The sequence below is a fragment of the Dermacentor albipictus genome, chromosome 1 (genome assembly GCF_038994185.2).
Source record: "Dermacentor albipictus isolate Rhodes 1998 colony chromosome 1, USDA_Dalb.pri_finalv2, whole genome shotgun sequence".
In the NCBI taxonomy this organism is placed as follows: domain Eukaryota; kingdom Metazoa; phylum Arthropoda; class Arachnida; order Ixodida; family Ixodidae; genus Dermacentor; species Dermacentor albipictus.
Genome location: NC_091821.1, coordinates 14288796 through 14316417, shown reverse-complemented (window position 1 = coordinate 14316417; position 27622 = coordinate 14288796). Strand labels below are relative to the sequence as shown.

General features: G+C 48.7%; 1 protein-coding gene across 6 annotated transcripts in view; it reads right to left on the bottom strand.

The window, feature by feature from the left end:
- Positions 1 to 27622, bottom strand: part of LOC135918209 (hormone receptor 4-like) — a 197737-nt gene that overhangs the window by 87890 nt on the left and 82225 nt on the right. For 3 of the 6 annotated variants that reach the window (XM_065451892.2, XM_070539218.1, XM_070539219.1), the window contains exon 2: positions 15085 to 15154. The exons of the other annotated variants lie outside the window; for them this stretch is intronic. In XM_065451892.2, the coding sequence (XP_065307964.1) occupies positions 15085 to 15106 (22 nt within the window). In that variant the 5' untranslated portion in view covers positions 15107 to 15154. The remainder of the gene's footprint in view (positions 1 to 15084; positions 15155 to 27622) is intronic. 6 annotated transcript variants of the gene reach the window in all.

The window sequence follows — 27622 nt, the reverse complement described above, 5'->3', positions numbered from 1 at the left end:
CGAGTCTATATCGCGGCTAGCACTGCACGCGTCACTCCCACTCACTTCCAGGACCCGCTCGTCTAGGCCAGCCTCCGAGCTCTGCCTCTCCCGTGACTGCTCGCCACTCAAGTTACCCTGATCAGTCCGTGTGCCGCACCGCCTTTCGCTCACCGACGCTAAGTCAAGTTCCCTCGACAGCGGGCGCGCTTTGGATCGCGTGGGGGCCATGTACGCCACGTCGGCAAAGAATGATTTGCCCTGATCCCTCAGCAGCTGCTCCGAGCTATTTGAGAAGAGGTAGGAAAATTGCTCCGGGAGGGCGGCTGACACAGCGGCTTCGGTGTTAAGTTTTCCAAACTCTCCTTCAATGATAACCGCTGCGATCGGTAAACAGACACTCTCCTTCTCGGCCACTTGCCGTATCCTCACGCACTCTCCCGTAAAATCACTCGAGGAGACGAAAGATGGGTGAACAACGTCCATAGTTGCTGCAGAGTCCCGCAGTGCTCGGCACTTCTTGCCGTTTACCTTAATTTCCTGCACATAAGGCTCCAATAGACGTATGTTCTTGTGAGTTTCCTGTATCGTTGCAAAAGCAATTCTCTCTGGGCAGCTTGCAGCGATGTGCCCTTGCTTTTTGCAATTGTAGCAGGTTAACGGTTTACGTCTTTCAAAAGAACGCATCATTTCGTTTCGCTGTTTCGGACCATTGTCATCATTCTGAGATGCATTCTGTCCATCCCTTACAGTTTCTTTGGGAAGGGACTCGTCGTCCCGAAACTCGCGACGCGTGATTTCCTTCCGTTCGTCGGGCTTCCCGTAAAACCCATCTCTTCTATCTGCTTTTTCTATGCGCACTGCCTTGCTGTGCAAGCTGCGGCGTGTGTAATACTCTTCCGCTAACTCTGCTGCCTTGTTTAGCTTAACCTCCTTTAGCCTATCTTGCAGCCAGAGCCGGACATCCTCATCAATGCAACGGTAGAACTGCTCCAACGCGATGCATTCGACAATTTTGTCGCGGTCGTCGTAAACCTCTTCGCCCTTCAGCCATTCCACCAAGTCGGCTTTTAGACGAAACGCGAAGTCAACATTCGACTCCTTACCCTTTTTTGCATACCGGAACCTCTGCCGGAAAGCTTCGGGCGACAATTTGTACTTCCGCAGTAGCGCTTCCTTCACATCACTGTAGCTCTCAAACGCCTCTTTCGATAAGCAAGTTATTACGTCTGATGCCTCCCCAGGAAGCAACGCTAACAGATTCTGTGCCCAAAGGGATCGCTCAATGCTATTCCGTTCGCAGACGTGCTCAAATTTCACGAGGTATTTGGCCATATCCTCTCCGACGACAAAGGGTGGAAGTTGATCGCGTATTCTGGGAACATTAGAAGTGAGACTAGGCGCCGGCGAGTTATTTCGGATCTCCAACTCTTTCATTTTAAGCTCGTGCTCACGTCGCTCCCTCTCTGCCTGCAACTCCCGATGTTCCTTTTCTCTCCTTTCCTCCCTTTCCTCTTTGCGACGTTCCTGTTCTCTCCTTTCCTCCCTTTCCCGTCGTTCATTTTCCTTCCTTTCCTGCTCACAACGTTCCTTCTCCTCCCTTTCCCGACGTTCATTGATACCCGCCAAGGCCTCTGCGGCTTCCTCAGCCGTTACGTCCCCAGTCCTCATGACCTCAAGGATCGCATTCTTTCTTTTGGTTGAGCCCAACTCAATGCCCAACTCCTCACAAATTTCGAGAAGTTCCTTCACCTTGTACTTCTCCATCGTTCACACTGTCCTCCTGCTGTTTACCCTTTTTGAATATACCTGCCGTACGCTACTATAACACTACTAGTAAGACATATGCAAGTATATCACACACTGCCCTGTTTACCCCCTCAGCATCCCCTGGTTTTCAAAACACTCTTACTAGGCTTGAAACACACAAGGTTATCACAATGCAACACCAAATCCTTCCCTAAGCTACTATAACCTGTGTCAGAGAAAGTCTGGTGTTTGAGGTAAACTTCAGGCACTCACCGCGCCGAGGTAGCTGATGCCGGTCAATCCCGTAGCTGCCATCCAGTGTTACGAACTTCCAACCGGTGCCACCAGTGTTACGAACTTCCAACCGGTGCCACCAGTGTTACGACATCCAACCGGTGCCGCCAGTGTTACGAACTTGCACCGCTGCACCACGATAACGGCTTTGTGGTCCCGTAGCGCTCGTCACCCGTTTCGTGACAGAGCGTTGGTAGCGAAGACTCCGAGCCTGGCGTCGATGAGAATAACAAAAGGGACTTTATACATTATATACAGGTTATCATACAGGACATGAACGGATCGGCACTGGGGCCGAGAGCTCACACAAACGCGACTGTTCTCGCACGACGGCGTCCGGCGAAAACGCGTGACACATCTCACCCCAGTCGGGAGCGACCCTCTCTCCAGGTGGGGTCAGCGGATCCTGTTTTTCAGGCGGCTTGTCACTGCTTTTATAATCCCCGAGGCCCATTGTCACTCAACCGGCCCAATACAAAGTCAGCACACGACGGTCGTCCGAGGGGTCCAACCAGCGACCGCGCTGGCCACTCGGTTCAAAGTTCGCGCGCGCGGTGACCTCCAGGCAAGGGAGGTGCGGCGCCGGGCCGTCGGGCACACGCGGACACGTCAAAACACGCTGCTCCGCCGAGGCTTCTCCCGCACGAAGGCGCAGCCTCTTGACTTGTGAAGGGAGAATTATGGCGCTCGCAGGATAGATTCTGCATCTTGCAGATTCGGGATCCGGGCTTGTGGTAATGGCACAACAAGCATGATTGCTGGAATTTGTCTATATCGCTGCTGTTTAGCAGAATTTTGCTTTCGCAGCGCTGTTGTCACAGTATGGTTGTCCTTTGTTCAGAGTTTTTAAAACATAGTTTCACTGCACTTGCAAATCTGCTTTCATTTTTCTTCTTTCTTTCTTTATGTTAGGGGGTGAGGGAGGGGAGGGGTCTTAATTGCACCGTTATGTTTATAATTTGTGTTCTGTAACGCAACGCCAGTTTTTCCTGGGTAAACCCAACTTACGTCGGTGGTACCGCCTAAGTGGTACCGTCCAACAATTTGATTTGGCGATGCTATAGATCAATCAATCGAATAATAAGTAAGCCAAGAGATCAGAAGCTATTTAATATGCAGACTTTTCTCAACAAACCCGATCGTGCGTCCGTTGCCAACAAACTTCCGTGTGCGAAGCCAGATGCATGTTTTGCGAGAGAAGCCCTGCGCGAGAGAGTGACCCTCTTTTGGAAACGGATATCAGGCGCGGCATCAGCGTCGGCAGTGCGGCTGCATTCGCCGGCTTGGCGGGGCGTCGCACATTTCGGAATGGCTTCGGCCAGCCGATCCGTCTTTCTTCGCGACGCGTATTATTACTGCAATGATTTACATGGCGTGCAGAAACTGCCGGAATGGCGGCGAACAGTCATTCAAAGCGACGAAATCGTAGTGGAACCGTACTATAGTGGAATTAAAGCTGTGGAGGTTGCGCGGTCATTTCACGTTGTTCTTGGTCAACTAGAGATGTAAATCTAAACTCGTCACTGCATGAAGACCAAGCCACGATGGTATCGCGCGTTTCATTTATTTCTTTTTTTATTTGCATTGTTTCTTTTTTTTTCCCTATCTGACACAGCTGCAGCGGCGGCGGACCTGTGCTCTACGCAACCTAGCCGAGAAAGATTAGCCGGCAGCGCCGACCGCCATGCATGGCACGGATGTGGAACATGCCGGCGCTGCATGGGACGTACACGACAAGGAGTCTGAATATATGCCACGCGTATACCCAGTTGTGGCGCGACTTGGAAGTTCGAGATGCGGATATGGTTCGTCCGTGGGTGAACAACGCTATACGGCATGTTTCGCGTGCGGCTGCGAAGCTTCTGGACTCCCCCCGGTATGCGCTATAGCTCGAACGAGACTGTGGCGCTATGAATGCGCTTCTCTCTGCACCCACGTTCAGCGGACATCAGGTTATCTACTGAAATTGGTCGCGCCAAACACGAGACGGCATCAACCCCACAAAGCCCGAACACCATTGCGCATCAAGGAAAACTAGAACTTTTTTACCTCTATTTATGGTCGTGTAGAGTATACATTCGTGTATATAATGCAGTGGAATGATATTTGGGCAAGAATATTTAGTACATGTATTAATTTATTAAGAATGAGCGGTTTTCGGAATTATGTACAACTGAAATTTCGCCCCAATGGATCACCAATGGGCTTTCCGTTACGTTTCTGTCACTCAAGTGAGAAATTGTAGGTATCAAGCGGCAGAGCATAAAAAAAAATGATACGTTGGGCTTTGCGGGGCTGAGGAGCAAGCAGCTCTATAAAGCCAAACCAGGCTAAACATAGAGGGAAGAGAGGAGGCAAGGACGCGTCGCACTTCTCCGCATCAAAGGACGACACTAAAGTGTTCCCGAGCACGACTCTGGGAACTTCTGGAACTCTAACACGCGGTCCCGCGCGCGCATTGCGTCATGCTGTATGTCAGTTGCATCATAATGAGTGGCACGTATACACATCGGGCTGACGTCAGCGCCGCTCAGCGGCGTGACGTCGGCCGTCGCCCGCGGCGTCGTCGTCGGTCGACGGACGAGGTCGCCGTCGAAGGCCGCCGCCTCGGCACGCGCGTCAGACACGGCGGGTAAACAGGAAGCGCGGACGACGGAGGAAGACGCCGCCAGACGACGACGGCCCCGTGCGAGGCCCGCCGCCACCGAGCCACGGTCGACACCTAGGCGCACACACACGGCGAGTGCAGAGCGGCCAGCGAACGGTACAAGACGGGCGCCGTCGTTATGGTGCCGGTGCCCCCGTGCCAGGGCCGAGCAAGTCTTGTTTCTACCCACGGTGGGCGGTTCCCGCAGTTCCGGAAAGGCTTGCACGCTTGCAGGCGCAGATGGACATAAAAAAAGTACCGTGTGCTATCGCTGTGTGCTGCTTTAAAGGCTGCCGGTATGCGGCCAAGTCCCAACGTAAGCGGGCTGCAGATACGGAGGAGCAATATGTGTTTGCCGGGAACGTGGCCTCCAAGATTGCGCCGTTTCAATCTCGAAGGCCACGGTCGGGAAGGAACTGCGGAGTCTTTATAGACGGCACTGACGCATTGCCTCATGAGGCGCACGGTACCAGTGCATTTTCGTCTGCAACGACACGAGTCAGCTGATTCTCGCGGGCCTTCGTGCTTGCGGTTCGGGCAGTGAAATGACGTATTTCATGTGGGAGATAAGAACAAGCGCCGTAAACATGGCGACGTCTGCGTTTATGTAGCATTAACATAAATTAAATCGAGAACAATTAAGTCGAAAACGACTATATGGTGTGTCGTTGTGTTTACATGTTCGCCTATGTTTGTAACGGTGACCATATTCGTGCTACAAAACGTATATTTGGAGCTATGAAAAGCTTAGAAAGCAACCACGGAGATTGACTTTCCCGTCTAATTACACGTATGCGAGGTGATCTCATTGCTTCTTACCTGTTCGCGTTTCAATTTATGCTCACGGTGCCTACGCGAGATCAGCGTCATTTGAGGACCTCTGCAAATGATTATGTATACGCGCATCTGTTCCTGACACTTCACGCTATACATACAACCTCTGTTCTTGCATATCCCCGTTCTTTTTTTAATTCTTTTTATTTTTTTTTAATGGCAGCGCAGTGCACCTTTGGAAACTCCAGTTGTTCGCAATAACTTTGTTTCTCACAGTGTACACCGACCGCTTGGCCTCACGAATCGCGCAAAGGGTGCTGCAGGGAGTGAATGAGACTGATGGAAGTTTAATTCAAGCAGAATTCGCGAGAAACGGTAATCACCGTGTCTTTATATTTTTTTTTCTTACTCGGTATGTCTCTGCACTGCATTGAATACATATTGCCGGTGCCAGAATTGCACCGGCTGCACACTGACTCAGCGCACATCGAACCAGTCGTCCTTATGCCACACGCCTAAGTGAAACGTTGAACATTTTCGACATTTAAGTGTTCTCCGTGGCTCTCTTGAACACGTTCTGTTGTGAATGGTCACAGCTGCACCGCCAACATAATCTACTGGCAGTATATACATGAACGTTTCGTTCGAAATATGTGAAAGAATGCAAAAGAAAAAAAAGAAGGCCCTAGGAAAAGAGAGTGCAATCATGCATTTAATGCGAACATTGTGCAATTGCGAAAGCCGTCGTTTCGCCGTCGCATACGAAGGCGGCGCAGTGCCGTGATTACGGCTGGGCATTGGTGCATGCGTGGATGCACGCGGTGCGGGTTTTGACCGAACACGCCCGAATGAACACGCGTCATGTGCCAAGCAGGTTGATTAGTCAGAGCGATGTTCGTAAATGGAACGATTGAGCATGAAAGAAAGAAAGGAAGGAAAGCTGCAAAGAAAGAAAAATCCGTCTTCACGATGAATGTCGACGTCAAGAGGAAGCTTTAGCTCGGGTGCTCCTATACAAACGCATGCCAAAGGAGAATTCGTTTTTCTCGGCAACCACAGCACCAAACTTGGCGAGGTTTGTTGCATTTCAAGGAAAAACCTAAAATCTAGTGACTGTTGATTACGACTTTTTGATTTAGGCCGTAAATATTTTATTAAGAATTGGCAAAGTTCTAAAATTTTCAGAAAACGAAACTATCAAGCTCTGTAACTCAGCAATGAAAAATGATATTTCACTTCTGTGAATTGCATCTAATACTACATCTAAAGCGGTCAAAATTCATATGTTACAAATGAGTGTAAAAAAATTTAGTACTATGAAAATACAGCTTTTGCAGAACCCTTCTACGCAACGTAACAAATTCGCGTAAGGTACAAAAAAAAGGTATAAAATTTAAGGTAAGGTATAAAATTTGTCCGATTTCAATTATCTAATGGGTGCCGGTTACAGAACCGTGATATCTGTTCTTGATGCAGAGCTATTAATTTGTAAAGTTCATGCATCTATTCTTTTTTTAAACTTTCGAATTTTCGAGAATGTTTTTAACAAAATTCAGACCCTAAATCGAAATTGTGCTTCCAACAGTCACTAGTATTTAATTTTCTCTCTCAAATGCAACAAATTTCATTAAACTCGGTCCTGGGGTTATCTCAGCAAAACGTTTTTGCGTTTTACATGTATTTGAATAGACCGCGTCGGAGTTGGGCCCGAGCTGAAGCTTCCTCTTAATGCGATTAGCATTGATGCAATGTGGCGACACACCGTATTGCCACGATCGAAACGCGTCATGTATGGGGTATCTATGCCCAGCCGGGTTCCTATCTCGTGTTTCCCACTGAACACGCTGCGCCGTCTAGTGGCGGCGCCGCGAAGTCCGCGCATGGTGCCTGCGTGAATATATGTATTCGTACAAGATGGTCTCAACACACCTGTCGCGGGTTCAATTCCTGTGGTGCATGCCCAGTGACCCAAGCTGGCGTCGGCGGGGTTCATTATATGGGGTTCGACGGGGCTCATCAGTATATGTACCGCAAGGTATTTGCCGCTCTTTAGAGCGGCAAATACCTTGCAGTACATATACCGAGTTGCCCACATTGGTGCAAAAGAGGTTCATTGACAGACGCACACAGTGGCACATACCTGGCGATACAAGTTGGTCCGACGGTTGGTTTCGTTCCCTCAGCACAGAAGCCCGATGCTGAACCCATTGACTACCATTGACCATGGACTAGCCGGTGAGCCAAGTCAGCGGGAAAGCGGTTATAGACCCAGCCCGATAGAAAGATAGGCAGAACGTCCCATAAAAGTGCGCGAAGCTCACAAAGAGTGCTAATCGCATAAGGAAAGAAAACGAAAGGCGGGGTTTAATATTTTTTTTTTCTGCAGAAGTGCTACTTTTCTACGACAGGTGGACATTATGTGCCCGTTCGCGACGCCGAATGTGTGGAATTACCGCGGAACGCAGTGCCATAAGGAGTCCTGGATAAGGTCTACGTAAACGCCTTAATTTGTTCATCTTGCGGGGCCGCATATGGAGCCCTTCGTACAACACATCGTCAGAGCCCTCGCTCCTCATGAGTGCACATTTAGGGAGAGAGAGAGACACCAGTGAGACATGGCGAAGAATAGCCTGGAATTGGGGAGATGCGGCGGCGAGGTGGAATGAGGCGTGGTTTGCATATACGGCAAAGCGCCGTTTTTCGGGAATAAGTTAATGCAACGGCTATTCGAAAATCTGCGGAGGAGATATAGAATCTGCACGCCATGTGCGGCAAACAGTGAGAAACGGACGAAGCCCGTTTCTCTGCTCTTAATCCCGCTTTTGTGCTGCTTGCCGTACAAATGTCGTCATATACCATCGATCCCGCCTAACAACCACTCTGCATGCCTAGCCCTATATCCCACATGAGGAGTATACTGACTTTTGGTGGCCCAAAAGCCGTTCCCAATTCCGTGCGAAGTTTGAAGAGTCTATAGCAGGCGTACAAATTTGGGAGCGTCTTTGCGCAGTGAAAATGCGATTTGGGATCAAACTGCAGTGGTCAGTTGGGCTGTTCCAGCGGCTTTACAAGCTTCAAATACTCCTCTTTAAACAACCTGTAACAGCCCGTCTTGGAAAGACTGAAAAGTCGTTTCAAAGTTGCTATATCTACACAAAATGACACGCAAAATGATATAAGCCTGCTGGTGAGCCGGCGTGGCCGGTCGGGCCGCGGTGGATCACTCTTTGCGAACGGATATCAAATTTGCTGGTAAGAGTAGCACTAATAAATAACGTGAATGATGTCCCTCCTGCAGTGCTTCCCAAAATTGCGGTTCCAAAGATAATTTTTTTTGAAAAATATAAATTTTCTGTTTTGTCATTCTTATTTTAGTTATATCTTACATTGCTATATGTGTACAACTGTGCTGCTCATCATCACCCTGTCGATACTTTCCTGGCAGTGCTTGAAATTTTAGAGTTTGCATTACCCCGACAGGCCTAGCTCCATGTGAACATGCTTCTCGTGCACACTACTACTCGGCGTGTAGGTATCCACCGCTAGTCCATGCATTTGCAATGGCTCCGCATGATTGTTGCTTAATATGAATTTTCATGCATGCCGTCGCGAAACCGGCATAGATTTGATTTGCAATTATACAGAGGAAAGGTCCTTTTTATAAAAACTTCTTTAATTCTATTTTACATAATAACGGAGCAAACGTCCATGCACTGCATGGCGGGGCGAAATTCCGTTCTTGTATGCGCATTGTGTACGCAAATTTTAAAGCGGAACGACTGACTGTTTTATTGCGGTCGTCGTCACAATATTATGTCAATGAAAACACGACTTTCTTTTCTTTTCTTTTTTTTTTACAGTGATGCGTCCAATTTTGCCAGGCTGCAGCGACTTCACGCAAGTGCACTGGCGGATCAAGAGGAGGAATCCTGATCACCCCCCTCTCCCTTCTCCTTTCCCCGAGATATGCTAGCTCTTCACCGCCACTATCTTGCCCTTACACACACATACGCACACAGTGCTTCGCACACATGCTTTCATTTTTGTCACGCTCTTCTTTCCGTCTTTATTTCCCCTTTCCCTTCCCCTAGTGCAGGGTAGCAAACCGGACGTTTTAAGTCTGGTTAACCTCCCTGCCTTCCTTTCATTTGCATCTCTCTCTCCCCATACGCACACACTCTCAGTAAAGCCTCTTCCTCTCAAAAACATACTTTGAAGCGCCTTCGTTCCGCGCAGCGGAAGGTTTGCCGACGAGCCGCGAATGTCGTACCGAGCGAAAATGTCGTTCGATCGCGCTCGCTGTGCCGTCGCGGCGCCCCTTGAAGCAGCAGTTCACCGCCTCTCGCCTTTTGCAAACTAGTGTTCCTGTATATGCTCCCGCAGGGAGCTCCCTGCGGGAGCATATACAGGAACACTATTGCAAACTGGTCTCGCGCGCCACGCGCGCTCTGGTCGGCAGAACGAGCAATCGCGCATGCGAAAAGTTCGGCATTCAAGATGGCGGCACGCAGCCGACTGTTTCGACAAAAGCTCCTGCGCGCACCCGGGGCGAGGCGTTGTCCGAGACAGGACGTGTTCTTGGCACACTTCGTACGAAGCAGAGAGGTAACCGACTGCAAAGAGTTCGCCGCGGGGCCTGCGTGCGAGCTAAAAGCGCGCAGTCTTGCGCCGGTAACGGCGGTACACGAGGCGGGCGCGAGCGAGCGGAAATAACGCCGCGGGCATCGGAGCAGCCACAATATCGCGTGGCGCACAGATGCGCGCAGTGCATGCACCACCAAGGCGCCTTTGTTGCGCCGCGGTGCGTCGCGCCGTCGGCATTGAGGAGGCCTCGCGAGAGTGATGGCGGCCGGGCACATGCGCGCAGCCCGCAGGCGGTGCGCGCCAGCTGGACGTTGATCGATTGAGCTCTCTTTCCAAGCAGCATCCCTTTTAATGATGCGCGCCAGCGCGCGCCAAGAAAGTCCACCCGCGCACGCCGGCCGCTCTCGGACTTTTTGTGACCCCTCCTGCTTCGCGCATGACCCCACGCAAAGTGTCCACCACTTCCTCTCTCTCTGCATAGAGAGTCGCGAACAGTCCCAAGCTGCTGGCTTTAGAGATGCTTCGCTAGTGCAGAGCGCCTTAATACGTAAAATTAAATGGAACCATGAGAGCGCCGGCGCTATGTGCATCAGCCTAAAGATTGTCAGCCTTTGCGCACCCTTTGGCGTGTTCGACTTGAACCGTTCGGCAAGGAGCGACGTTTGCAAAAGTCTTCATGTTCGGTGCGCAATGTGAAGAAGCCCGCGAATAAACGCAAAGTGCCGCGAGCGGCTAGTCACGCGCAATTTTTGCGTGCATTCGCGGGCATGTTTCACGCTCGGAAGAAAAAAACTTTTATGCAGCACGTATCGAGCAACAGAAAGCTCAATTACTTAAAAACTTTTTGTGTGCGCAATCAAACAGGGACGAAAAATAGGACAGTTTTACAACAGAAAGCTGTATCGGGAGTTTTTAATGTTGCTCTATAATTTTCTCATTGACATTTTTCATTTAGTTATAATATTTGACAAGTTGATTCCTGACGTCGCACTGATTTACCGGCGCTGAGTTTTCGGCGCCGAAAATAAAGGTATAATAAAGAGCGAGGGGTGATGGGCAAGGGGGAGTGCGACCTTTATCCGCTATTATTAAACGTTTTTCCGCCAAACAAATGTCACTTTCAGAAACCATATTTTGCCATATGTTGCAAATTTAGAGCGAAGCCCTTAGGCGCCCGTTCCTGCGGCGAGCGTCCGCGTAACCGAGCGAACGAGCAAAGGATGAAAGAGTGAACGCGAACCGCAGCGGGGGATGAAAAACGCGAAGAGGGAAGCGGAGAAGGAGGGTGCATCGCAACCATGAGGAGGAGAGCAGATGAGGGTGTGGCGAAATTGTGAAAGTGTAGCGACGGTGGCTACGAGATGGCGCCAGAATAGCGCGCCTCGTCTGGGAGGTCTGTCTGCTGCGGCTACGGTGAATCGCACCCACGCGCTGCCTCTCGCGATCTCCAGATTAGCGAGGCAGATACGCCGCACTTCGCTCCGTTTGCAACGTGGCGCAACAGGTTGCAACAGGTTGCCCAAGCCAATCAATATATCGCGAAATGAAAACACGTATATATACGTGTTTTCATTTCGATCACGTTTTTACTTCGATCACATTTGTGGTCTACCCAGCTCTATAGAGCTAGGTAGACCGCAAATGTGATCGCTTCGGCGCAAACAAGGAAGGACGGAAGGGAATAAGGGGAGCGCGATAAAGTCTTCCGTCTTTCCTTGTTTGCGCCAAAGCAATCATGTTCGATCACATTTGTGGTCTACCCAGCTCTATAGAGCTAGGTAGACCGCAAATGTGATCGCTTCGGCGCAAACAAGGAAGGACGGAAGGGAATAAGGGGAGCGCAATAAAGTCTTCCGTCTTTCCTTGTTTGCGCCAAAGCAATCATGTTTATGGTCTACCCAGCAATATGAGCCGACTAGCCCAGCAACATGTACGTATAGAGCTGCGCTCAAATATTGCATTGGGGACTATCGTGATCCTCAGTGAAGTTTTTCTTACTAATTTACGGTCGCTCTTTATTGCCTACTTAATGAAAACAGTGGTTACACCAAACAAGAGTCTTTAACATATACATTACACATTGTACAAGAGCGTGTGCCATTCGTCGAGAGCATACGGGCCACGCCGCGTTAGCTGACTCTGCGCTGGGCAGCGCATGCTCGCGTTGCATTTCCCACGCTCCATGACAATGCGGAAAGCAAACGCGTTCTCTGTGCTTTCAAGTGGGTGCAGTGCCGTAGTGATCTCCAGAATCCAGTAAACGGCCCAACGGCAGCTTTTGGGTGTCCTGAATTCTGTTTTACGAACACTGTGCACGTATTGTTTCTTCGATACCCGCACACACGGTGTAATATGAATATTGGGACGATGCGTTCATGCTTTCTCGTTTGTTTTCTTACTTCGTTTTTTCTTTTCTCCTTCTATCTTTAGATCGGGGCGCCGCAGAAAAAAAAAGAAAAAAAGATAAAGAAAGAAAATCGGCAGTGAGGCGTGCACTCAGTTCACGACTGCGATGACGTCGCCGAGCCGTCATCCAAGTCGCGGGCTCAAAAGTGTAGGGCTCTGGATTAATTTTTGCCTCCTGTGATTTTTGGCTGGCGGCTCATTCTAAGCGAAGGAACGTTCTTGCATACCTCCTGGCCGGGAACCGAAGTCACTGCCTTATGCTGAGCAGCAGAGCGACGCGTTGCCTTTTCTTTTACATTCTTTTACATTTCAACTCCTCTTATGGACGTGTAATGAATCTGTGCTGGTATTTCAGCCAACCTTGTAGAGATATAGTTACAACTATCACACGCCGTGCACTTAATGGCAGACACTAAATTCATTTCAATAAGTTGTCGTACTTTAGGTCCGCCATTCTGTTGCTGTTTTGTGCGGCATTCTAAGCAATCTCTGGACTGCATCCGTTGACTCCGAGATTGCACAGCTCGCGCGCCGCGCGCGCCGCCAGATCTCGGAGATCATGCTGCACCGCGAGTTGTTGAGAGAGAAAAAGTGAGGCTCGCCATTCATGAAACTAGTCTTGCACACAAGTGCCGTTCGCGATCGCGAGTGAGCCGTCGTCGCCGGCTGATCGTACTCTTATCGCACTGATTGTTATCATACGTTACGCGCGCCTGAACGCTGGCCACTGTGGAGGCACTCTTAGCTAAGAGAAGAGAGAGAGAAAAAGAGATAGAACGTTTAATGATAAGAAAAACAGAGAGCTCGGCCTGAGGCACATTCCTCTCGACATATGCTCTGCGTTGGGGAAGGGAACAGGGACCGCGGAGCTACAAAGATGGATTTTCCATCTGAATATCCGCAGAGGGATGGTTTATAAGCTCAAACCGTATATAGGTCATCTGCGCAAAACCAAACTGCATAATGTGTTCCGCATTCGGAGAGACGGCGGCAGCTGTTCATTTGTAGAGGTGTGCGCTACGCCAGTCGTTTCTTATCTGTCATTTGGTACCTTGTTTTTTGTCTTCGTTTTGCTCTAGAACAAACGGAGTAGCCGGTGCTCCCGGAAAATACTTGAAGGGGCGTGATAGCCTGGCTTGTCGCTGTTTCTGTCGACTCCCGTTGATTCGACCCTTGCGGGACCTCAAGTTTTGGTTGAATTATCCGAAAGGTCGATTTAACAAATGGCGGCAAAGTGAACGGATTCATTATATATAATCCTTGAAGTAGACTGTCGTTATCGACAGGCTTGAGTTCCATAGAGTATTACAACAACTGCACATGGCGTCATTGGCCAGTGGCCCGCCCCGCGTGTACTTTAAGTCGGCGCTGTCAAAATTCTCAAAAGAGACGTCACTCAGAGCGCAGTGTAAATCGTCATTATCACTGCAGTACACGTTGCTGCCGTCACCGTCGTCGCCTAAGGAAGCAGTCGCGGCGTCTGCTGAATTTGTTGTTTACAAGCTCTTAGTAACACCTGCACGCATGAGGGGACGCCGGTGGGGTCGAATTAACCGAAGCGCTCTGCTTTCGAGCACGAACTAAATGAGTTTTCCTTCCAAAGCAATCTACTATTTCTTGCCGGGACTCTCAGGTGCGTTCGAATTAATTTAAAAATTAAATTAGGCGTGGTCGAGTTAACGGGAGTCGAACTGCATCGTGAATATGTCGCCGCACGAACTCCGATCGTGAATGGTACGCTGCGAAATGAATTAACGCAGCACTAAGTTACTCTTTAGCGTGCGCTTGTTCATCCCGACCGCGTTATAAGAATGACGTTTTCCCTTCGTGTTCTGTGCACGATAACAAAAAAAAAACAATGATCATTTGTTGCGAGATGCACATGCTTGTCTGCCGATAGTAATTTTGCTTCCGTGATCAAAACTGTCGCGGCTTCTAACCGGGACAATGTTTGCCGCCAACACCGGACAAAGCCTCAACAATTACGACGCACCAAGACACAATACACACCAGTTTCAAACCAGCAATATCTATAGCCATGCAGTTAAGCATTGCCACGCAGAAATTTCCAAGCAGTGACATTTCAATATTCCAAAGGATAGGTTAGGTTGGGTTCGGTTCATTTGGCTTGATTGCGTATGGCGTTAGGTTGGATTGAGTTAGGTTAGGAATGCCCAACATATACGTGAAGTGGTCAGTATACCGCATGTTCAAAATTATGCTTTGTGGGTTTCTTAAAATTAGGCGCTGGGAGGCACGCGAAGACCACCTGTGCAAATAAGTTATGTGGCCAGGGGGACACAAAGTGAGATGATAATTATCGCTGTCAGCAGCCCAATGAACTAAGATTGAATAGTTAACTTGTTGTTGACTGCAATAAATGGGCATGTTTGTATTGACAAGTTAGAGGCAGTCGTGTTTTTACTCTGTATAAGTTGGAAGAATTCTTCTATAGCGTGTCTACGCTCCGATATATCCGACTCCAAATTTTAATTCTCGTTCACATGATTACGCTTGCAAGAGAGTGATGATCAGCTCAAAGCTCCTCCCTGATGTGATGCAGCTGTTGCGGGCGGCGTTTAGTGTGACAACATGCAATACATCTAGACTGACGCATTTGGCAATGCATTGCCAAGAACATGATTGCTCACCTTGTCTTAGTAGCACCGACATTTTGTATAGGCATAGGAATCAAACCACGAGGGAAATTGTGGAAGCACACTGGATTGAAAAACAAAAGGAAAAATGCATCAGCCATCCTTCTGCTTCATTGTTGGATAAAGAAAATTCGCTTCTGTCATCACATCTTTAACGCATATTATTGTAAGTGGTCGTTTCATGCGCTTTACTCTCTTTATGTTGACCGGGTGGCTTTGGTCCATGTCTTTTTATCACAAGGGTTGTTATATATGCTATAGACGTGCTCTGGTCACTAGATCACGCAGATCTGTGGGTATTATATGCGCTATAGGCGTGCTCTATTTGACTAGGTCGCGCAGATCTGTGGGTATTTAAGCAGGTGGTTCTTCAAAAATAAAACCAGTTAGAAAGCGCTCGTCCTTGTGTTACTGCTCTTCTTCGTCCCTGTTTGTTTGCGCACAAAGACTTTTAAGATGAGCAAATAAAATTCATGAAATGCTACGTTAGCGTCGGTATAGGTTTCAAAATAAGACCAGACAATGTCGGCTATACATTTAGCAAACTCATCTTCGTTTAGAAGAGATTTCGTAAACTTGACAGCACGATTATGCATATAATGTCCGTAAGAAAACAAAACGCTATAATGATATAATGAAGCAAAGCCTAAAAAAAACAAAGGTTAACATATTTGGTGCAATTACAACGGATATCGTCAAGCATATTAACATTCAGGTCACCCATGATAACAACATTCTTGTGCTCTAACGGTAGATACTCTTGTGCTCCAATGATGAATTCGAGCGGTAGATACATCCAAAGATAAGTTTTTAGTATTAAAAGGCGATGATGGGGCATCTAGGTCTATCCAGACAGATTCGCAGTTATCTACAGCAATATGAAGGTCAGATCTACGTTTGTAAGGTATGGCGGGTGAAATTAAGATGGTTGCGCCGTTGTGACTGCTTGTTGAACGATAACAGTATTCTGATGCGTATCCTGGAAGGCCGAACAAGGTTTGTCGTCTGGCGAAAGCGATGTTTCTGACATGCAGACCAGAGAAAAGGAATTATTCAGAGAGAGAGTAGAATGGCGTTAAAGTCGTCACAATATTTTTTAAGGCTTGGTGCGACAAAATGTATTGGTGGTACACAGGAGTTATTTAAAAAGCACTTTAGCCAATCAATGGAAAAATACACGATGATGTGGCGAGGTTAAGTTTATGGATAATCTACCCAAGGTGCTCGAATCTACCGAAATGATGAAAGGTCGGCCTCGGTGCGATTGCGATGATCTCTGCTATCATTTGACTGCCTTGCTTTAATGTCAGGGGTCAGGTGATCATTTACAAACACTGGGTTGTGGCGAAGGCCAGGGAAGCCGAGGTCATTCGCATGAATCTTAACCTTACGATATTTGCTTAGAAATTATTGCAGTTTATCGCGAGAATAGAAGCGTGCGGTATTGTTTTTATTTGAGTCCGTCTTAGTGGGTACACGGTGAATGACATCAATGTCCGAGTCGTTAATGGCACAATTGATTGCAGTAGCTACAGCCTTCCCGATGGCAGCGCAGTCTTCCCCATGAGAGAATGGAATTCCTTTTAGTTTGAAATCGTGAAGTCTCGAGTATTGTACTAGCTAGGACACAGGGACAGCCAGTGATTCGTTCCGTTTCTTCCAGTGCCTAGTTGGCGGCAACAATAGCAGCGTTCTCTGCTCCTATAGTTCCTCAACGAGTGCATTGAGCGCGTTGACGCCTAACACGAGGCTTTCCTTCAGGTTTGGTAGATCATGTTCAGATGCTTTTACTTTGAGTTTGCACTTGTCAATGAGTTTCGCAGTTATTTCTTCAAAACTGCTTTTACACTTCAAGTTGATGAAGTTTTACCATGCTGCGCGTTACGTTGTCAGGATGAACTCTCGCGGGGCGCCAGTTACGCATCCGTAGCCGCTGCAAGTGACACACAGCAATTGCGGTGAATGTGAAGCATCGATTGCGATAGCAAATTATTAGATAGCTATACGAAGTAAGGATAGTAGTTTCTTCAGCCGTATAAGCTTGTAAACATTCGCTTACTAACTAAACTAACAAGTACGGTGACACGTGCGCACAGGAAACATGGACACATCTCACTCGATGACCGCGCACACTGGCTGTCAAAGCGCTGGAGTGAGGAAGCACGGCAGCAGCAACTAGCGAATTGACCTTAGTGCTGCCTCTCGCTTCAACGCGAACTAAGCGGCGAGAACACGGTGCACACTAAGCTATCAGCACTCGGAGCACTCTGCTCCCATTGCAGACGGCTTGTAGGACAGGGCCCTCGCGGCCGCCTCATACACAGCGGCCACCAAATTAGAAAGCCTTTCCCCTCCCGCCCACCCAGAGCTTTCCACGCGATGGAGGAAGGTGGCGCTTTACCTCCCCGCTTTCCCACCATTCGCGCGCGAGATTGAGCCACCATCGTCGGCTCACCCTCGCAAGCTTTCACTCGCACATACAGCATACGGCGACGATGTTGTCGCACTTGGACTTTATACGGAACATCGCGGCGACACCGACGGTGGAAATGTGTCTGAAGTGTCCATATATTGCTATCGCAATAAAAAGACAAGCAAAAGAAGGGGGGGGGGCGTGACGTATTCGTCACGTGATCCTCCGGCTCCGGTATGGGAATACGCAGGGAAGGAATTTAACTTGCAGAGGCTAGAAGGGGCGAGTGAAGAGTGTCTATTTTGGCGGTGACGCTCGCCTCCTCAAATCATGGGTTCGCGTCGTTATCTCTGCTATTAATGAACTCGTTTGAGAAATTCTTGCCGTAGTACACTCCTTACAGGGCACCTAACAAGTGGGAGCGCTATGACGCCTCAGATACGTCGTGAGTCGCAGCTGCGCTCGCATGACGAAGAATCGAAAGCCGGGAGGCCGCTTAGCGACTCGAGCGCTGCAGGTATCGACGGCGTCGTCACACACTACGTTTGTGTGCGCGTGGCCTCCGGCACTGCACTGGCGGGTCAGTGCGACCTTGGAGTTCCCGATGTGCACCTCCGTTTCGAGTGTTCGCGCCGAGCCGGCAGCGGGAGCCCGGCTCTTTTGATAAGCCACGTGACTGCTGTCGCAAGCGCACCGAGCGCGCGGCTCGAGCCGAGCCACGCGGTCTCTCGCGACGCTCGTCGCAGTACGGGCCTTCTCGGAAAGTGGCCTTGTCTCGCGACGTCCCCCACCGCTGGCAGCTGCGCCCGCCAAGGCGCCCCCGGGCACCACTCCTGCTTGGCGCAGCTGTGACGCCGCCAGTGCACACGGCACTGTAGCAGTTCTGCGGGCCATTGATTTTGCAGGGCGGACGTAGCATTCTTTGTCGGCGCCGCTGGCCCGAGCAACAGAAAACATATTAACGCGGCTTCAAGTACGTTCGTGCATGACCGCGTCTTTATCAGCCACGTAAATAGCAGTTAGGTTTGTTGGTACAAGTTTTACCGATGTCTTAACGAAGCAGTGTCCGCTCCAAAACGAGCGCAAGACTGCCAACTTACGATAGATTCGTTTACACATCGTCTCCACAAGGCACGAGATCAGTCTGCAGTGTACATATAAATTGTATGGGAGCGGTGCTCTTTTAATCAGAAACTGGCCACCCATTGATACATGTGCTCTGGTAAAGAGCCAGGCTTGCGTTGATACTATAGACTCGTGTGGCAGAAGCTTAAACGAGCTCATCAGCTAAACAGCGGCTTTCAGCAAATACTTATGGTAATCATTTGCAATCTTTTTTACCACAACCTACAGCGACCAGACGTCCTCGGTCGTTGCTCGACAGAGTTGTTTGCTGAACCAGCATGCGTGCAGTGTGGACGTACATTACCTACCACTCCGCAGCGAAAGGGCAGACGCTGAAGAGCAACGCCGTGTTGCATACCACAGGCTTTGGTGCGAAGACAGTTTATGACATTTCTCTGGGTGTGACGGATCAGCTTTTGTGTCTCGTTCTGCGTGGCGCGTGCTATCTGGACTGACTCAGAGCAGCAATGAGGGCCTGTTCGCACTTACGATCCAGTGTGCGAGTTAAGCATGGCGTGTGACCTTAACGGACGCGAGCGGGCATCTCTCCAACGTATTCGGCTAAATGTCGGAAATACGAAATACTATCGTATGACCACTTTTCACGACATCACGGCACACTACCAATTACAAAGACGCATATACCCATTCCCTCACGCTAGGTTAGACAGGACGCAAGCAGTACACTTCAGACAATTACAAACAGACTCTTACAGAAACCCCAGACTCATGCACGCCATGTATCCAGACATGTACACTACAAACAGATGCACATCGTGTGGCGAGGTTGCTACACTAAATCACATGTTATGGGAGTGTCGGGACCTAACAAACAAGTCGGGCAGTGCCGACCCCTCCTTCTCTTCCACCGCCAGCCTCCAGTCACGCTGGATGACCGCACTGCTCAGCTCTGACCTGACAGCACAGCTCTGGGCCGTCCAGCGAGCCGAGGAAGCCGCTTCGAGACAAGGTCTCGGAACCGCGTCCGCGGCGGTGCCCAGACCCACTAAAAGACGCCGGACTCAAATCTTGCTGATTTGAAATAAAAGTTTACGCTCTCCTATTTAAAATTAAACGGATAAGATCTCTCCTTTGACCTGCGTGCAACTTACGCTAAGCCATGGCCCACTTGCTCAGTGCTTGCAGGCTATTTACATTCTAAAGGACATCCCCACTGAACATTCATCAGAGACAGTCATCCCTTCAGCTGCAACACGTCATTGGCACATAGATTAACGCTGCGTCTGCATAGAACAACGAAGACGCTCTTAAACTTCCCCAGGGACACTGGTCTCAATGAGGTATACTTTAGTTTTGAGCAGAAACAGCGCAAAATAACGAGACTTGAGAGAGGGACTGACATGTCTGTCCCTTTCTCACGTCCTTTTATTTTATGCTGTTTCCACTCAAGTCATGAACCAACCAGCCCCAATCGTATGCTTCTACTTTAGTTTGCTGAGCGTTGTGGTGTGCTTTTTTTTTTATTGTGCACGCTGTGTATCTGTGTCGTGGACTGTGCACATAATTTCATTTTTCATCATACCCATCGGGAGTAGCATGCTAGGCGTGCCACCAGGCAAACCTATCTAGGATTCATTAAAGGCCCCTCTCCCTCATTCTCAGTGAGACGGTCACGAATGTGACACTTGGTGCCGACGACATGGTAGCCAGCTGCCGCGAGATTACTTCTTGTGTACTTAAGTGCGCAGACACGACTAAGCTAACAGCGCAGGGCAAAGCGCGAACAAAGAGAGAGAGAGAGAGAGAAGGATGAGGAAAGACGAGGTTGCATTTGGTTTGCTACCCTACACTGCGGGAGGGGGAAGAAAAATAAAGGAATGAATAAAGCAGAGGAGTTACAGAACCAGAGCAAGTTTCCGGCTGGATGTCATGTGGGCTTCGGGAAAAGGGTCATAGGGTGAAACACACGAAAAAAAAAAGTATAAGGGTTCTGCCAGGCTGCTGCTAATAACCAACGTTGACTCAATTGAAGGCGCTGCTGTTCTTTTGGAAAAATAAGTATGACATTGTGGCGACAGCTGAGCGATAACGTTTTGTTTCCTCGAGAGAACACGATTATTCTCTTGTCTATACGACCCATGGCGATTAAGAGAAGAGACTGGTGGGCTAGTTGGTGCTGCATAACTTGAGGCAAAGCGCAAAAAAAAAAAGACGAGGACAAGAGACGGCGCTGTGTCTTCGTTGCCTTCTCTTGTCCTAGTGTTCTTTGGCGCTTTGCCTCAAGCCATGGCGATCCTATATGCGCCATGGGTCGCACTCGCGCCATCATACATGAACCGAAGAACTGAGTGCTTGATATAGGCAGGATGGGGGGGAGTGAGAAGACATTTTAGCTTTTCAGGCTTCGCTGGCGCTATTCTTCGTCGCTTCTCCGATGAATTATGCCAGGTAAACTAGGCCCTGACACGTGGGAGCACGCTCCACGGCACGGACGCGATGTGGTGGCGAAGTAATCGGCGGGCGTCCCCGTGCAGAGACGCGCGCACCGGGCCGCCGCCGAACGTCCGAAGCGCGCGCCGAGCGCGAGAGAGGCGTCGCGAGTCCCTGAGTAGCGGACGTCACCGACCTCGGGCGGGTTCGTCGAGGACGAGCTCCTGGCCAGGGATTTCCTCCGCCCACGGCGGTGTCCCGCCGATGGTAAACAAGGGCCGCCCTCCTCGCCCGCCGCCAAGGCAGTCAAACCGGCGCGCCGCCAGCAAAGACTCGCAGCGAGTTCCTTTCGGTTTGCGCGCGAGCCAGCCTTCCTTCCCCCTAACCACCGCTGATACTACGCGGCGCGTTCCCCGATCCACAATGGTATGCCACAAAAACCGCTCTCCGCGGCGCAATCTTCGTTCTCGCGCCCGAAAGAACGAACAACCACTCGAACCTGGCGCTTGGCAGCGCCCGCGCGACGAGGCACACACGCCGCATACACACCGCAGCAACAAAATAGCAGAACGCCATGACGCGCCCGCCTGGAATTCCTGGCGTTTCGCAGTATTGCCTGTTGCAACGTATTCACTCTTGTTTGTACGGTATCGTCGAGAGCGGCGGAACAATCCCGTCCGGCCCCGCACAGCCCCCCCCCCCCCCCCCCAAGGTCTTTTTCGGCGCTTTCTTGACACGATAAACGTGCGACTGCTACTTGAGCGGAGCGTAGCGAGCAGCGTGATAACGGGGCGCGGCAGCACCACGTTGTCAATGGGGACGCGTGTCACCCCCGACCGACGACGCTTGTCGACGTAGTTCGTGTTAGCAAACACACACACACACACACACACACACACACACACACACACACACACACACACACACACACACACGCACACGCCCACGCACACGCCCACGCACACGCACACAACAAAACAGAAAGGAGTGTGCCACGAAACTGTCCCTCATTTCTAGCCCAGTTTTCAGGTCCACTTATTTTGGCGCTATTGTGTTCAGCCAAAGCGACTTTGTCACCTGGCATCCGCGTGTTTCTTTTGACTTACGCAAGCGTGAAAGAAAAAAAAAAGGGGGGGGATTAATCAGGTCGCGTTGTGAGTGCTCATTATTAATTTATGCGCCATGTGACCATCGCACTTCATCAAACGTATTTTTGTAAATTATTGCGATTACTAGTCGTAGTCCAGCCGGCTAGTTCTACAGGATAGCGACTGGTCCCATTAACAGTCGCTGTAAAGCGAAGAAAAAACAGTTAAAACTATCAAGTTCGCCTCCCATGCTGGAACATATGGTTGTGCAAAGCGACGCGCTACGTAAATGTGTAAGTCTACGCAGGACACACACCAACCAGCTCCCTGACAGTCCGCAAAATCAAATCGTTTGCCGCCCTCATCAACGTGTCGTCTTCTGCTGCAGTGACAGAAATTCAAGTTATGGCGCGTGATATCGACAGCTTCAACTGCACAATCACCGTGCGCTCGGGCAGCTAAGTAACGATATGCAAACGCCTTCAAAGTTGTCTTTGTTTCTGTTACTTTTCAGAAATTTTAAAGCTCATCTAAATTGCTATTTCTCTTAGGGCTAAAAAAAAGGCACCATCCAAGATGACATCCCTGCAAGCGCTTTTAAGATCTGTCAATTAATTAATAAGTACTTCAATATATCAATATTTACATATGAGCCCCAAGAACAGCTATGAGATATTCGTTATTGGGCACTCTTATAATGCTTGTGTACAGCGCATGAAAAGTGACGGATGAAAACATGTATTGAATAAGGAAATCATATTAGAATGCAATAAGAAATACAGCAATATAAAGCCACAGCCGCAGTTTCACAGGCACGAGACTGTAGGCATTCATATTGCCTACACCACGTTGCAAGGAAATAACACGAATAGAGTGTCGCGTATCTGTCGCAGGCTTGTGTCATTTAAAATCAATGCGGAATAGCTCTAATGAAAACCAGGACGGTGGATTTTACAAAAGGTGTTGACATTTGCGGAGTACAATTATTACGTGTTCACAGAGAAGGCGGAATAAAGTGCCGTTGTTTGCAAGTGTTATTAACGAAAAAAAGTATTACCAGCCTGCGTTGCCCTTTTCGGAGCTAATGTGAACGTTAGGAAGGAGGTCGGAGCAACAGTTTTTTTTTTTTTATGTGTAAAAGCTCGCGGAGAGAACAAGGTCTGCCTCACCGCGCCTCGATCTGAGGGGGGAAAGTCAACACGTACAGGTTTACAGCTGGAACAGCAAACCTGGGAGGAAAGAGGCTGCTCGCATGTTTACTGGATCTTTATTTACACCTTCTTAATACTGCCACTATTTTGTGCTGAGAGCGCCGTTCCCCACAATCGAGGCGAATTCCGGCACTGAAGGACAGGCAGGTAGTGTATAATTTAAAGGACGAGTCAGGGTTTCTGTATACTCTCTATGCAGCCAACAGATAGTGCCTAGGCACCCGTGGACTCGACCGTTTGTGTAGGAGCCTGAACGTGCTAAAGAGAGCGCGGCCTCAAAAAAAAAAAAAAAAAGAAGCCAAGGTGGCCGCCCGAGGCATTTCCCGTGTGCAAATGTAAGACAGTGTGATTCGTGGAAGGGCGATATAGTGCCTTTTCTTGCGCTTCCTTTAAGAAAAGCGCGTTTTCTCGACGCCCTTCTTTAAAAGCGACAATGTCTGATTGTAAGAAATCACGGTCGCGGGCACAGGTGACTGACTTGGCGAAAAGAGGAGTGTTTATTCACGGCGCTTGCATCATTGACAAACATTGAGAATAGCAGAGGTGCCAGAACTGAACCCTGGGGAACACGAGAAGTCGCGGCGTAGATGTCACATTGTATACAAGGCTGTCGACTATTGACGCAAACGCAACAGGTCATGTTGCTTAGATGCAGCTTTCCAGTACACCCAAAAAGAGAAGGAATACTCTACTATACACAATGCCATATCGAAGGGAAACAAGAAAACGATAGTTTGCGGATTAACAACGCGTGATTGACCGACTCAAATGCGTTACTTAGATCGCGTAGTATACATACTCAAGTTCACCGGCGCTTATATGAGCTATCTATGATAGAACAAGGAAACTAGATTAGTGGTTGTTGACTGCAGCCTGGGCAAAAAACTCATGTTGCTCACCCAGTAATGACGTTCGAAGTGCTGATATTAATAATTTGTGCTAAATGGTCTCAGATGGTATAATAATAATAATAATAATAATAATAATAATAATAATAATAATAATAATAATAATAATAATAATAATAATAATAATAATAATAATAATAATAATAATAATAATAATAATAATAATAATAATAATAATAATAATAAACAAGAAAATGAGCAGGGTCGTGCAATCGCATTGGATTGTCTACCGGGTCGCGTCGAGTACCTATCTCTCACGTGTGTGCATTAGAATATTCCCAAGTAGGAATTATCGTGATAGAATGGATAACTCGACACCACGGAATGGGCAGCAATCAGAAAGCGCATGTCCGCGGCGCTCTCGCGGTGCATGAATATCCGCGCAACCCACCAGTGCGGGCTCTTCCGCGGAAGAACCTGCATGGGCTTTCCTTTGTAGCTTGGCGCTATACATCCACGTGAATGCGAGCTTCTTTCCTTCCCGCATTGAGTGGTTTACGGAATTCTAATAAAAGGCATGCTGACAGCACAAGGAGACAGGGCCAGTTTAGGCCTAACGTTTAATTAACCGAATGGGACTTCTATTGAGCAATGTTGGTTCGCCGTTGGTCCAACTGACAGTTCCGCTTGGGCTCGTCTTGCCAGTAGTTGCTGCTGCTCTTGCAGCGCGCGACGAATGTAGAGGAGAACAAGGTGTCTCGATGAAAAAAAAAAAGAAAAGAAAAAAAAAAGGGGGTTGGGGTGGCAACGCGCAAGGTGACGAATAATTTACAGCTGAATTAAGGAGCAGTGCGATAGGCAGTGCGATAGATGTTTTTGGTCGGCAGAGGAGAAAGTTTGGCCGCTAGACGACTATACACGCTTTAACTTGTCTGTCTGCCTTTTTCACCCCTTCCCCACGTGTAGGGTAGCAAATTGGCAGTCTAGTTAACATTACTACCTCTCTCTTTCTCTCATATATATATATATATATATATATGGATGTTGGCGATGACGGCTTGACTATATGTCCAGCATGAGGATTGGCTGCAATTTCCTCTTGCGCACAATTAGAGCCGAACAGCTTTTTGTGAATACGGACCCAGAGAAGTGGGCTCGAATCCACAAATCCTTTCATTCGTAAGTTCTCTTTGGCATTGGCCTGCTGCCTGCGCCAATAATATGTAAAAAAAATCACGATTCGCTCACGTTTGTTCTTACGAACAATTCTAACGTACGATCGTCATGTAGTACATCCCGCAAGGTTGCAGCGACAGCATTCTCACACTTCGGCATCCGGCCGTGCGCAGAGGGAGAAGATCCACCTCTCCAGGGCCTGTGTTCACAAAAAAAAAAAAAAGTACTTGCGCTAGAATTGTTCGTACGAATATATGCCAGCCAATCGTAATGACGGGGACATTGATTAACCATGGCAGCTGGCCAATGGCGAGCAGCACTTACGAAAGAACTCTTTGTGAAGTCAGCCCCAGAATCGCTCTTCTGCCGTGCATAGCGATGCCAATCATTGGCCCCGAAATTGCGAGACATGGGCCGGTATGATGTAAGGATCTCTTTCGATTAATTCCTTTCTTATCTACCCCTGACAACCGGCTGATCTCCCTGATAACGTTGTGGGAGCGCCGCTCGGACCTCTGATGAAGAGCGAAAAAAAAAATTGGAATAGAATTGGTACGCTATCCCTGTCATGGATCTTTATACGTCTACATTGTAGAAAGCTACATCCGCATAGCGATTTGAGCGAGTTTCTCGAAGTTCATGACGTGAATGTAGCCCAAAGCACCGAAGTGCGGGAAGTAAATAGGTGTGTGGCTATAGAGTACAAACACAGGCGCTGTACTTGTGCTTCTTAGGCTACTTCTCTTTCTCTATGCGAGGTGCTTATAATGTAAAGCCTCGTCATAACAAAGTTCAAGGCGAAGCCAAAATTATTTGTTTATGTACATTAATTCGTTATATCCATTACTTGATAATATCCATTATTGCTTGTTGCTTCAGTATATTCCCAACGAGGCGCACAACTTTAAACACACATAGAAGACTGCATTGGGTACCAGGAACCTCTAGATGACCACGTATGCGATGAAATTTCAATAAATCAGCAAGAGAACGTGACACAATATGTCGCGCCGGCTGCGCAACTGATCCTGGCTGATCCACCGGTCGCAAGTGGCTCCGCTTTATGAATGAGAAAGCCAAGGAACCTCGCCGCATTAGCTTGACTTGGCCGACTCGTGACCTCCGAGATTGCACCGGTGTCGATGCAATCTCGGAGGCCACGCCTAGCTGTGCCAGCCTGTGCGGCGCGCCGCAGTGAGATAGAGAAGTGGATGCAATGGCCTTTCGCACCGCCATGTCAAAGCAGCGGCGTATTATGGCGATTGCGCTTCTTACGCGCGGCCCGTGCGGCGCCGCAAACAGATAGGGCGAAGTGCGATGGCGATTATGAGCCGCTGTCATGGCCGCTACTTATGCGGAGCTACGCTAGCTACGCGCACTACGCGCAGTGGTTTCGGAGACAAAACCTAGTTCGTTATATCAATTGGCAGGACAATTTTACCTCGTTAAAACGAGGTTTGATGGCGTAATAATAATAATAATAATAATAATAATAATAATAATAATAATAATAATAATAATAATAATAATAATAATAATAATAATAATAATAATAATAATAATAATAATAATAACACCTATTTTCTTCCCTCGCTTCGGTGCTTTGCGCGGCATTGACGTCATGAAAGCTACATCCGTACATGCAGTTGTGGTAACTCTGATGCTAAGCACGAGGTCGCGGGATCAAATCCCGGCTGCGGCGCCCGCTCTTCGATGGAGGCGAAATGCGAGGAACGCCCGTGTACCGTGCATTGAGTGCACGTTAAGGAACGCCAGGTGGTCTTAAATAATTCGGACTCCCCCACTGCGGCGTGGCTCATAATCATATCGTGGTTTTGGCACGTAAAACCCCGGAATTTATTGTTTAACTCTCGGACTTTCTTGAAGGTAAAAGGCAAACTCTCGGACTCATAGGAGGTTGCGGGTGAGTGTTCATCTTTTTCGCTCTGCTCGCCTCTAGCGCGGTAGCACGCTGATGCCGTTACAAATTGCATGTTGCTGCGCTAAGGTGGAGCAGAAGGCAAGTGCGAATGTATGCGATGCGCAAATGTCCTTCCTGTTGGAGACTTCTGTTTTTCTGTTTTATTGATTGCTTTCGTGCGCCTAAGTAAACACGAGGTCATTAGCAAGGCATTATCATGTGTCTTTTTTATATTTTGTCAAACGAATCTGCGTTTACGGAGTATCATTCAAATTGCTAAGCTCTCTATAGCAGGACGCAGCGTATCTGCGTCATTCCTCGGTGCCGAGGGCACCTCACTTGCAGCGACAATTCGCAAG